We start from the raw sequence: 13,054 nt of genomic DNA on the forward strand, positions 1-13,054 counted from the left end.
TCTGTGTATCTCTGTATCTATATCTCTAAGCAGCTATCTATCTATCTATCCACCTATCTATCTATCATTTGTCCATCACAGGATTTCATTTAAAGTCCCCAAGACAGGCGAACCTAAACTTTTTTTCTTGTTAGAAATCAAGACAGGGGTTGGCACTGAGTGAGAAGGAGGGAGCCAGACCGAGAGGGAGCATGAATGAGTTCACTTGAGTGCTGATAAATTTCTGTTGTTTTGGTCTGAATGTTGGGTATGTGGACATTCACGAAGTGACAACTCACTGAGTTTTTACATTTATGCCCTGTGCTCTTTTCTGTATTTTGTTTTATTTGAAATTTCTTTTAAGGAAATGGCTGCATTCATTTACACTTGAAAACGTTCAAGTTTGATTTAAAATTTTATTTAAAAGAGACGTTTGATTTTAAAACCAAATTATTGGAGATTTTAAGACAGAATCCACAATATTATCAATCCGTGCCCCAGCTTCACAATGTGCTGTGTTATACTTCTGGATGTCTACTTAGATAATATGATTATTTAATTTAATAACTTGATAGTAACAGTAATGTGCAAAATTTGCCATAGCTTACAGCCAATACAGAATAGAAAAATGAAAGAGATAGCAAACAATAAAATAGGAAGAATGAACTTTGGCTGAGTTTACTGTTGGAAAAGTAAGCTGTAGGAGTCTGGTTCACTTAAAGGATGTTCTACCCTGGGCCTGTAACTCGTAGACATATCTTGGCAATTTTACCCTTTATTCCTAGGAAAATAAACGAACAAAATACTAAGAATGTTAAGAGAAAGGACTTTCCAAGTGTCCATTAAACGGAGCAAAGACGCTGCTCAGAGACTCTGAGGCACCGGGTCTCCCATTTTTCCCTTGATGAAAATGCCACCTTTCTGACTTTAGGTTTGGTTCAAGAAGCGGAAAACTTTATTTACCCTAGAAGGTAAATGTCACGTAGACAGCGGCCATCAGTTCTTCCTGAATAGTGCAGAAAACCCACGTTGAAAGGATCACGGTACAGCTCGGAATGAAGTTTCGCCATTCCAGCAACATCCCACCTCTCCCAGATGTCCAGTCCCTCGCATCTGTGCTGCCACCTCTATTCCAAACATGGCTCCTGGCACCTGGGCAGTGACCGTCAGGAGAAGGTGTGCTGAGCCACAGTGCAGATGCCCCCAGTCAGCCATGACCACAACAAACCGAGCCTTGACCAAAACTCACACAGCGGAGAATGTGTATTGACAAGGCCTTATCATCTTGCTGTTGCTCTAAGGGACCCACGGAAACAAAACACGGTATTTGGCCGGTTGTTCATGACCTGGTTGACCACCAAGTATTTCTTACATGGGTTCATGTGGTAGCTCTTCTTCCATCATAGACGAACACGGTTCCTACTCATAGTGACAGTTACCCAGGGAATCCCAAGTTGAGGGAGTAAGGTCAAGCTCATTGTCAGCTCAATGATGGACTACGAAACACACCCCACCCCATATGCAGACAGTAGTGGGCACTTCAGCAATTGTTTTCTCTTTGCATTGTTAAGAAATGCTACTGATGAAATTACCTATAATTGTGATCTTGGTAGTTATGGAAATTTCAATGCAAATGAAGGGTGGAATTATTGCCTAAACCCTGCCAATGCATTTCTTTTTTTCCTGGCTGATCCAAGGCTCTGGTAGAATTGCTTTCTGAGATGAATGGTGGCACAGGATACCAAGGTGAAGGGTACTCACACCTTGACATAATACAGTGTTAATCAGTGTGGGAAAAGGAAAGACATTTCTTTGTTTTAAATTATCTTGAATGGTTGGAAAATTGGTTTCATAATGATAGACATGCACACTAACATTAGTACTCTGGAGAAGTCTATGCAGATGAACTGACTAGAATGAAACTCTGAAAATGCTAACAGTGGTTGTATTAGGTTAGTGGATATTGAAATTTGTTTCTATGTCTGTATTTTCCAAATGCGTTATAAGATTAACTTATTTTAATGATTTAAAAAGTAAATATGTTAGTAGGTATTATATATAAAAATATATTCTAAGAATAATGGAATCAAAATGACACGTATATCTATACACCCACATATGTAAATATAAAAATATATAGTTAGATAATTAGTAGGTTATGATCTTTTCACCTGAATGGTAGAAAAGCAGGCAACCTTTTATACACGAACAAATAGAATTAGTATCTTAATTTTAATGATATCTTTCTGAGAGTCATTTTAGCTTTTGTTTCAATTATTATTCAATTTTGTTCAATTATTTATATGAATATAATTGCTTCACATATCCATCTTCGAGGGATGGATATCTGCTAACATTATATTGGTGCTTCATGTTATGTCTGGTGAATTTTATTGAATTTAGTTGCATTTTTAAGTTTTACATTGTTTAAAAATATGTAGTAGAGTGATTTATTTCCCAATAATGTATAGATCGAATTCCAAAAATTCAAATTATATCTCACACTATGGTTTAATAGTAGGAAGTTGTTAACTAGTAATTTGCTTTTTCAAAAGTACTGGAAACCTATCCCCTTATTTAACATTCAGGAAGCAAAGCAGAGACTAAAAAAGAGAAATGCTTGACTTCACACACCCAAGGTAATATTTAGTCGCATATTCTTCAAACTTCCAACCTTTGCACTCACTGAGAGAGGCATACCTATTTTTTACGTAAAAGTTATTATTCTACAAGACTGCTTAATATTTGTCTTTTTTTTAAAGTTTATTTATTTATTGAGAGAGAGAGAGAGAGAGAGGAAGAGAGAGAGAAAAGCAGGGGAGGGGCAGAGAGAGAGAGAATCCCAAGCAGATTCTGCACTGGCAGCACAGAGCCCAAGGCAAGGCTCAAACTCACGAACCTTGGGATCATGTCCTGAGCCAAAACCAAGAGTTGGATGCTTAACCAACGGAGCCACCCTGGTACCCCTTTGTCTTTTTTATCAACAATACATCATGGACACATTTTTAAATCAACATAAACTGACCTCATAGTTTTAATGACTGACTCATGTTCCACTGAACAGTTATAGAATAATTTATTTAACCAATGCCTTATTGATTAGAAATTACAGTCCTTTACTAATTTTCACTACAACTCACAACATTATGACAATCTCGAAGTTCATCTGTGCAACACTGTCTAAATGTTATTTTAAGAAAAATTTGTAGTAGCAGAATCATTGTTCCAAATGAGCCTATAGTGCTTAAAAGTTTTTGATGGATAGTTTAATTTGTCTTCCAAAAATCTTGTGCCAAAAGAAAACTCTCATTAGCAGTTTATGGGATTGTCATTTATCAAAAACCTTTATAACGTTGAATGCTATATGTTTTTTTAAATATTTGCCAACCTGAAGAATAGATATCTTGTTTTTATCATCACTTTGTTATTTATTAAATGATGGAATATTTTCCTTACAGCTGTCGACCATTTATGTTTCTCTGTATATGTATTGCCTATTTGTGTCCTTTACTGTTATATGAATAGCTTACAATTTAATTTAATTTAATTTAATTTAATTTAATTTAATTTAATTTCCATTATTAGCTTCATTCTTTAAAAATCCCAAGTTCATAGGACAGTGTTTCTCAGTGAGGCACCACTGGCATTCAGAAAAAGACAAGTCTTCATTCAGAAGAATCATCTACATACTTCAGGATATTAATTGCACAAGGACCCTAAATGCCACCAGTGCTCCAGGCTGCCTAACAACCAAAACGTCCCCACTTATTTCCAGATACTCCCCCAAGAAAGCAACAGTACTGCCCCTTTGGTTGAAAATTATTTAACTGGATATCTCTGCTTTCCTTTTACTCCTAATTTCTAGTATCATCCCAGGTGTATTGACCATTGTAAACAGTATTCTTATCATTACCTTTTAGCTGCCTGTGAACATTTGGGTACATTATCAAATTTCACCTTATGGCTCAGTACAAAATAAACTCAAATTACATTAAAGACCTAAATGTGAGACCTAAATCCATAAAACTCCTAGGAGACAGCACAGGCAGCAATTACTCTGACACTGGCCATAGTAACTGTTTCCAGATACGTCTCCTGAGGCAAGGGAAACAAAAGCAAAAACTCAACTATTGGAATTGCATCAACATAAGGAGCTTTTGCACAGCAAAGGAAACCATCAACAAAACAAAATAGCAACCTACTGAAGGGGAGAAGATATTGGCAAATGATCTATCCAGTAAGGGGTTAAGATCCAAAATATATAAAGAGCTTTAAAAACACAACACCAAAAAACAAAAAAGAAATCAATCTGCTGAAAAAATGGGCAGTGGAACCGAACATTCTTCCAAAGACCAACAGACACACGAAAAGATGCTCAACATCACTAATCATCAGGGAAACGCAAATCAAAACGGCAATGGGCTATCACTTTACACATGTTAGGATGGCTGAAATGAACAAGCCAAGAAATAGTAAATGTTGGCGAGGCCTTGGAGAAAGAGAAATCCTGGCGTACTGTTGATGGGAACGTAGACTGGTGCAACTACTGTGGAAAACGGTATAGAGTTTCCTCAAAAAATTAAAAATAGAAACGCCAGATGATCCAAAGACAAGAAGTACCGTACGATCCGGTCATTCCAAATTTCCCCAAGAAAAGAAATCCCCCCCCCCCCTTTTTAGGATCCACGAGCATTCAAAAGCATGTATCATGGAATACCATCACGCATCACTTCACCATTGCTCAGATCCCCCGTCATGATCCACGACGACAGAACAAGCAGCCTGAGTCCGGATTCCCTCCTCAAGTGGCTGACTCAGCCCCACACCACGGATTCCGTGGATGTCTGCACACACGTGATTAGAGCAACCTACCCGCATTGAGACACCAGCTCCAGCACAGTTTGCAGCTTCCCGGAGTCTCTATGAGAGAAGAGGATGGGAAAAAAATGTGAGTTTGCCAATCCAGGGTCCATCGTATCATCATTATACTTTGTCTGTGTGGTTCTCTTAAATTTTCTTTCTCTTCTAAAATTCAAAACACGTCTCATGTTTTCTTTGTTCCTTTATTTCCTTCATTTTGTCCTTCAAACAGCCAAGACTAATTTACTTTGGGCAATTTAGGATTTTGAAGTTATACAGCTAACTTTATTCTATGACTCTGTCACTATAAAATATTTAAAACTTACATTCTTCTGTCAACATAAGGACCAAGCTAGTCTTTGTAGGCTCTCCCATAAGAAACAGAACCTTATCATTTTTTTATTCCTTTCACTACTCGCTCTCAAGGTATAATAGGTTTCTTAAATATTCAATAATATTTCTAGAGATAATACATGGTGGTATAGTTTGGGAGTCTTCACGCATTTGAAAATATCCCTTTTGCTGTTTGGCATAAATGTTGTATTAGCCGAAGTCAAATCCTACTAAGTCATAAACTGAAAATATGTTCATCTTCCAATATTTAATATTAACACAAAAATTCTAAAGTAAAGCTGATTCCATCTCCTTACTAACCATTTATTTTTTCTTTCTAGATATTGTCAGTAATTTTTTCTTTTTTAATGGGGCTCTTGGGTGGCTCGGTCCATTAAGCATTTGAGTCTTGATTTCTGAACAGGTCATTATCTCACAGTCATGAGATCGAACCCCGGCGGGTTTCATGCTGACAGCCGGGAGCCTGCTTGGGATTCTCTCTCTCTGCCCCCCGTTGGACTTGATCCCATAAACAGTGAGATCATGAGTCTGACGCCCAACCAACTGAGCCACCCAGGAGCCCCAGTAAATTCTCTTTTTTATTGAAGTATAGTTGACATACAGTATTATATTAGTTTCAGGCGCACAACACATTGATTTGTCATTTATATACATTATGAAATGCTCACCACAATAAACGTAGTTACCATCTGTTGCCAACCAGCATTATTACAATACTATTGACTATATTCTGTATCGTATACTTCACACCCACGTGGCTTACTTAGTTTATAATCGGAAGCTTGTTTTTGCTATTCAAGTTTTTAAATTACGATCTCTTTAATTCTGCCTAAACATGGTGAAATTTTAAGTAAATATCCATATCTTTCTTCATTTTAAGAGAAATTTTCTCATTTTTTTCCCCCACTGCCACGTCTCCTCCTGCATTAGGTCCATTCTTCTTCTTCCTCTTAACTCCCATTATGTACTAATTGTATCTTCACAATCTATCACCCAGGTAGTTTGTCTTTTCTCCCCTAATTACCATTTGTTTCCTTTACTTGCACGTTAGGAGAAGAATTTTTCTCTTACTCAGTCTTACATAGATTTTTTTTTTCTTTTTTTACTTAAGTGCTGGTAATACTTGGACTCGTCACCTTTCAAAGACTTTAGGCTCTCTTTTGGTCTGTTAAATCTTATTTTTATCAGAGAGGCATAATAGAGACCCGTTAATTTTCAAAAAATCCCTCATGCGAGGTGACACAACAGAGATTTTAATGAATCGCTTTGTGGTATAATAGTGAATAATTAAGGAACGAGAAAAAAGAGAAGATAATTTTAGAAGTGAAAGCATCAAATAAAGAAAATCTGAAATGAAATAAGACACATTTGTCCGGTTTTTTCATTTGTTGCTTATGACTGCCCCACCCAAGGTTAGTTACAAGGATTGACTCTGATATTTTCTTCTAGGAGTCTTTTCTTTAAGCTCCTGCAGGAGGCCTGTGACCCATTTTAAGTTAACTTTTGTGCCTGGTTGAAGGAAGGGAACACGTTTCCTTCTTTTGCATTTGTTTGCATATATCATGTAAATTACATAATTTGTCAGTACAGGGTTGTTCGCAGTATTCCTTGAAAATCCTTTTCTCTAAGGTTGATATTGATGGTCCCTCTTTCACTCCTGGCTTGAAGAATTTGAGTCTTTCCTCTTTTCTTTCTTGGTCAGTTTAGCCTCTGAGACTCCTGTCCCCAAAGTCCCTGTTGAGCTTCTGGCTGGTTTGCCTCTGTGCATATCACACTCAGTTCTGAGCCTCCACTAATTGCTGGCTGGTTTCCCTGTTATTTTCAACAACACCTAGACATAAACTGTTCCTCAGTTGGATCCAATTACAGCCCAGTCCCTTTGCAGGAGTAATCTTTGAGGCCAGTCTCTGAGGTTTCCTCCACCCTGGTGGTGGGGCGGCGGGGGGAGCTCTTTTCTTTTTCCTGGGTTTCTCTGTTAAATTCCTAGCGGGTCCACCATTTAGCTTTTGGCTATCACGGAGCTTCCAACGTCCTCTTAAATACTCATTACCAAGATCTCCACTGGGTCCTTAGGTATGAGCTTCCCCACACCCTCTTCGAAATAAAATCTGTCTTCTCAGGGAGAGCTGTGGGGCCATGTTACAGCCTGTGTTTCCCACTGCCCAGAACCTCTGCCCCGCTGCCCCAGAGCTGGAGGCAGGCAGCAGCCTTTTCCTTCACAGTGACCCTTGTGCTCTATGGGCAGGGCACTGATTGGGGTCTGTAGCCCTTGCTATTTATTTTCAGTTTTCCTCTCCCAAGGAGGAACCTCCACCCTATGAGTAAGCTATGGTGGGGTCATTAGAAGCCCAATATTCTTACCCCGCTATACCTGGCGTAGAGCTTCCACACCTCCCCCCCCCCCAACCCCCAATGGCGGCTGGATAGGTGGAAAGCCCCACACCCCTCAGCCACGTCTGCACACAGCTTGGGGACTGGGGCTGAGAAGGGTGGAGGCCTGCCCCTCCCAGGGAGAAGCCGATATCCTAGACCAGGAACTGGGGGAGAGAGGCCATCTTCTCTGTCCACATTCCTCCAGAGCAGAGTTTCCATGGCGTCGACCAGATGCCCACATTCTTGCTCTTCTTACCAAGATTTAGTAGATTTTCATGAACAAATGCTCCTTCATTGCCTGTATGCCCTTGGGACAATTTCCAGACACTTTAAATGATTGTTTTTAAAACTTTGCACCACTATGGTTGTTCCATTGGGGAGCCGGTGTGCAGAGATCCTCCTTCATTCCGATACTTTTCTCCTGTGTACCTTTATCTTTCCTTTTTAAATTTCTATTTGTTTTCCAATGTAGTATGTTAACTTCAGGCATGTAACATACTGTATCTTCACAAATGCATATAATTTACAAATAAATATACATGTACCGGGTCGCTCAAAATATTTTTTACTGATACGGTGCTCAAACTGGAGCCGTCATGCCCTTGTACACACGACTGGGGTTTTTCCATACACTGCTTTGGCCGTATTTAGCTTTTCTGCCAGGACAATTATGGCAAGTGCTCCCAATCCTCTGTGTTCTCACCCTCCACAGCATCAAACTGTTGCCAGTTATTTCTTTCTAAGGCAACAGAAAAGAAGTCCTGACTCTGAGATCGTATTAGTTTGGGCAGTGAAAATGAATTAATAACTTTTGAATTCTTTGACACAGACGTACACCCTGCAACCTTTGCTGGATAGTAAGGACATTTTTAGAGCAACAGTTCGCAATTCTTTTCACTATGCTGCCTGCAAAACAGATAGAAAATGATTCATATGTCCTTAATAATATAGCGCAACCTATATCTTATTTATCCTTGTGAGAGTGAAGTTTTTGAAAGAAATGGTTGTCACTATCACCTATGAGGTGATACGAAACCTTTCGTTGGACTTCTCTTATTGGACACTGACTTATCCCTTCCATTTCTACTTTTGAAAAAGTTTGCTTTAATGTAATCTGAGCATTAGAAACATTTCCGCCTCGGGACTATTCATTTTGTTACATGAAAGACATGTTTAAATTCTCCAGGATCTTTATGTTTCCATCTGGTTCCCGATGCGGTAGCATAACTCCATTAAAAAAAATCAGAAACTAGTGGCAACCGGGGTGGCTCAGTTGGTTAAACCTGACTCTCGATTTCGGCTCAGGTCCTGATCTCCCAGTCCTGAGATCCAGCCTGGCTAAGGGCTCCGCGTTGGGCAAGGAGCCTGCTCGGGCTTCTCTTTCCTTCTCCCTCCACCCCTCTGCTGCTCACGCTTTCTCTCTAAATAAATAAACAGTAATAAATCAGAAAACACACCAAAATGATCCTTGCAGGAAGGAGAGAATTTACCTCCCGAGCACATTCACCTAACGTCTTCAGATACCCAAACCATTCTCCAGACACAAAAATGCTAAAACCAAGTTCACTGTCCTGTGTAGACAAAGGGGCGCAACTGTGTGGACGCAACCAGAAAATCCACGATTGAGGTACATCAGCACTCACAGGATACCTAGAGGCCATGGACCTCTCCAGGCCTGAGAAAACCAGAGTAAAAGCGGCTTCGTGAAAGTCATGGATCAGCGCTCGCTGCGAAGGCGCCCTACGCAGGGAGCTGGCGGTGCGCGGCGGCATTTCTGCCGGCACCAGGCTTCCGCCCTTCCCGCGGGGTGCCTCCTCGCGGCGGGGGCCGGCCCTTGCTCTGCAGGAGTGTCGACGAGGAAAGGGCGCCGCTTCCGGAGCCCCAGTGGTGGTCGGCAAGGCTCTCGAGCCCCCTGCAAGGGACCATGCCCCCGGCGGGGACGCCCTAAATTAGGAAATGCGCTGGCTGTTGCAGCGGGCGGCCCGGAGCCCAGGTGGGCAGAGGGGTGGTTGCGCGAGCCCCAGGCCCGGGATGCCCGAGGCGGGCGCCCGGGGGCCGGAGGGGAGCAGGAGGGCGCCCCCCGCGGGCAGCCTGGAGGAGCCGGCTGGGAGCGGGGGGTCTGCGAGCGCCCTGCTCAGCGACACGCGCGCGTGCGCGCCCGTGGGGGGCGAGCGGAGGGCGGGAGGGGGCGCCGGGGTGCTGTCGGGGCTCGCGGCGGCGGGACGGGCGGCACGCGGGGGGCGCGGTCGTGCGGGGCGCGCGGCGCTGGGGCCGGCAGGGGGCGCGGCGGAGGGAGCCGGGGGGCGCGTCCCGCCGGCGGCGCCCCCTGCTGGGTCCGGCGAGCGCGCGCGCGGGGCCGCCCCGGGGCGGTGCGGGGGGGCCGGGCCGAGTCTCAGCCCCCGAGGGGAACGGCCCCCGCCTCCCCTCGCGCCCGGCCGGTGGCGCCGGGAGCCCGGGCGGGGATGGGGGCCCCCGCGGCTCGGGGGGAGCGGTGCCCCCGCCCAGGAGCAGAGCTGTCGCTGCGGTCGCCGAGGAAGGAGGACGGAGCCCAGGCCCGCGCGGTCCGGGGAGAAGCCGGGGGTCTCATCCCGTCGGGAATGAAGGGAAGTGCGGTGGCCGTTTGCTCGCCCGGACCGCCGGGAGGACCGCAGGTAGAGAGAATGGTCACGGACCACCACTCCGCTCTCCGTTGCCCGGATGTGCTTCCTTCCTTCTCTTGCAGCCCCTGAACGAACTCCTCCGAGGTTGGGGCCGCCTGGTTCCTCCGCAGCCCTTCCCCAGGACCCCGGAGCTACCTTCCCACCCCGCCCCCTCTCCCTCGCCACCCCCTGTGTCCCACGCAGCGTGGGACGTCCTCCGCCAGGCTCTGAGGGCTCTGGCACAGGTGGGAAACGTAGCTGGGACAGGTGGCCTTTCTTTGCGCGAGAAAACTTTGCTAACTGATGTGCGCTCTGCCACAGCCCTTAAGTAACTTTGTCGGGGCCGGGGTGGGGGAGGGGAAGAGTAGGGGGGAGGGGGAGGGAGGCCGGCGTGGGCGGGGGGGGGGGGTGTGCGGGGATGAGACGGAATGGAGATGAGAATGATTTGTTTGCTGCAGATTGATTTTGCCAAAAAACATTGCCCTGGATTGGCGACTAGCCCATCCACGGACACTGAGTAAGCAGAGTAAATGCACCGAGTACAAAGTTGCCCAGGGTTAGTTGGGGCGTTTTCGCGGAGACACAGAGATGCTTAAAATCACAGGTGGCTCACCCGCTCCTCGGTGGGATTATAACTTGATGATCCAACCCCGTTCTACCCATTATCCCTCGTTAAGTTCCCATGGTTGGCATTTATGTATTTGCATGTTCTCGTTTGCTTAAACCAGAGTTAGCGAGTTGATAATTTTGAAGTCGTTACTGGGTGGTCTGGTGTTTATAAATACTGACAGAATCACACGCAGTTTTTTTGTGAAACAGCTCATCGAGTGATGCCGAATGTTGTGCAGGTCGATTGGTAGCGACGGCGCTCTGTGTGTTAATGCCGCTGGGTGGGCTTTAAAACAGGTAGATCTGTGTTTGTAAAGCAATGGAATCGTGTTTAGTTTTCTTTTAAAGCAACTATTTTCCTATGGCTCTTCCTGTGCTTTTCTTTCTTGAATACGAGCAGGCTCTTAACCCCCCCCCCCCCAAAAAAAAATACAATAGATATCACAATATTTTTCAAACATTTCCAGGAGCTGACCTCCTGGTTTTGGTGATGGAATGTTTCACTAAAAGGTTCAGTGTCTCTGGTAGGAGAACTTCCTCTCTAGAAAAGAGGTGTCTCAAAGTGACATCTATTCCGCGTGTGTAAAAATATGCAGAGTAGACTTTTAACTTCATTGGGTTACCATGTTTTCAAGTATTTCGTTTTGCTTAAGTCCTATGCTTTTTTGATGTTTAATGTATGTTATTACTGAACCAGACATTAAACACAATTTTTAGTAGATATTACACCTAAATCATTCATGTACAGTGCGGGCTTAAAAGTGTAGAAAACCTGGCCTGTAAAACAATTACATCTATAAGATAAATATCGGAAGAAATACAGTGATGAAAATCCATTTAGCAAGTGCAAATCATTAGACATACATAGCAGCCTATGAAAGAAATCAGGAAACTTTGATGTTTAACAAATAATGTATTTGCTTTTTTAAACTATCCTAATACCTCTTTCAGAGAGAATGAGGATCATATGACTCATTTCATTTGTAAAGAATCATTTTAATTGTGTCTAGAGGATATTTTAGATAGATTATATTAAATATATATGTACACTATTACATTTCAATCAGCATCATTGTATTATCTTGGGTCTGACTTTTTAAAAGTTATTAGGCCCTCATTTAGATGTTCAGTTCTTTCGATTGTGTCCTAAAAGAGCTTCTAATGCCCTTTGGGCAAAATAGGCAACTATCTATGGACGTACAGTTAAGCAAAGAGTTAATGTTAATTTTACTTCTTTCTCTAGAATTGCACTGTTAGAAAGTGATTTATAGGGACATGCTTATTGTAATATAATAACCCTTCTAATTTCCTAACGGCTTAGGTGATGTTGCTTTGTGATTTTTCAAAAAGTGCCCATTTCGTTGTATCTTTGGTACTTAAATTTATGTGAAGTCAACACAACTGGTTACATGGCGTGAGTGGTACAAATACAGGGTTATCTGTGTGAAGTATTCCTCGTTTGAAGTTATATTTGCCTGTAACTTTCCCATCCTGACACCTTCTAAATTCGGAAACAAAATAGCTACCTATAACGGCCTGACTGTTTAGTGTATCATTTTGTTACACATGAGGGAGATACTCGTGCTGGAATAGGAGACATCAGGAAAAGGAAGGATATAGTCAGTAAATTAATGCTTCCTAACTATTGTAAGGTCATGGATTCCTTTGAAAACCTGGCGATAGTTAGACATCTGCTCTTTGGACTGGGTTTCAAAAGGTTAACTGTTCTTGTAGGCAGTTCTGGATCCCTGGCTGAGATCACTCAGATTAAGTTCTCAGCATGTAGGTGGGCTTGGTTGTGGCACCTGCAAACCCTTGAGTCAGTCCGTTATAATGAAGTGTAATTACATGAATACTTACGTTAATCATAAAACAATGAACACTTAATTGGATAAGTAACAGGAACCTGGTATTAATTTATAGAAACGTGCCGGGAATATTTTGTCTTAGTAGACTTTTCTGTTTGTTGCTAAACTCCTTTTTCAAAAATAACATACGGTAAATGACCTGAATGATAAAAGGGGAAGTTGAAAAACTAGGAAATCTTAACTACAGTCATATTGCATTGAAGACACGGGCCTCAGTAGCAACCAGGTATAAAAAGACTAAGGCTGAGGCACCTGGGTGGCTCAGGAGGTTCAGCCTCTGAGTCTGGATTTCGGCATCAAGATGAGATGATTGTCACCGTCTCAGGGTTGGTGAGATCGAGCCCTGTGTCAGGCTCTGAGCTGACAGCACAG

At 43.0% G+C, this 13,054-nt stretch overlaps 1 protein-coding gene across 6 annotated transcripts in view; it reads left to right on the forward strand.

Moving 5' to 3' along the window:
- Positions 1-9,993: 9,993 nt before the first annotated feature.
- SGCG (sarcoglycan gamma) overlaps positions 9,994-13,054 on the forward strand; it is a 164,698-nt gene continuing 161,637 nt past the window's right edge. For all 6 annotated transcript variants that reach the window (XR_006200185.1, XR_006200204.1, XR_006200174.1 and 3 more), the window contains exon 1: positions 9,994-10,217. Coding sequence is in view for 3 of the 6 variants with exons in the window: in XM_042930282.1 (XP_042786216.1) it covers positions 10,029-10,217 (189 nt within the window). In the remaining 3 variants the exon portion in view is untranslated. The remainder of the gene's footprint in view (positions 10,218-13,054) is intronic.

This window comes from Panthera leo, chromosome A1 (assembly GCF_018350215.1).
Source record: "Panthera leo isolate Ple1 chromosome A1, P.leo_Ple1_pat1.1, whole genome shotgun sequence".
In the NCBI taxonomy this organism is placed as follows: domain Eukaryota; kingdom Metazoa; phylum Chordata; class Mammalia; order Carnivora; family Felidae; genus Panthera; species Panthera leo.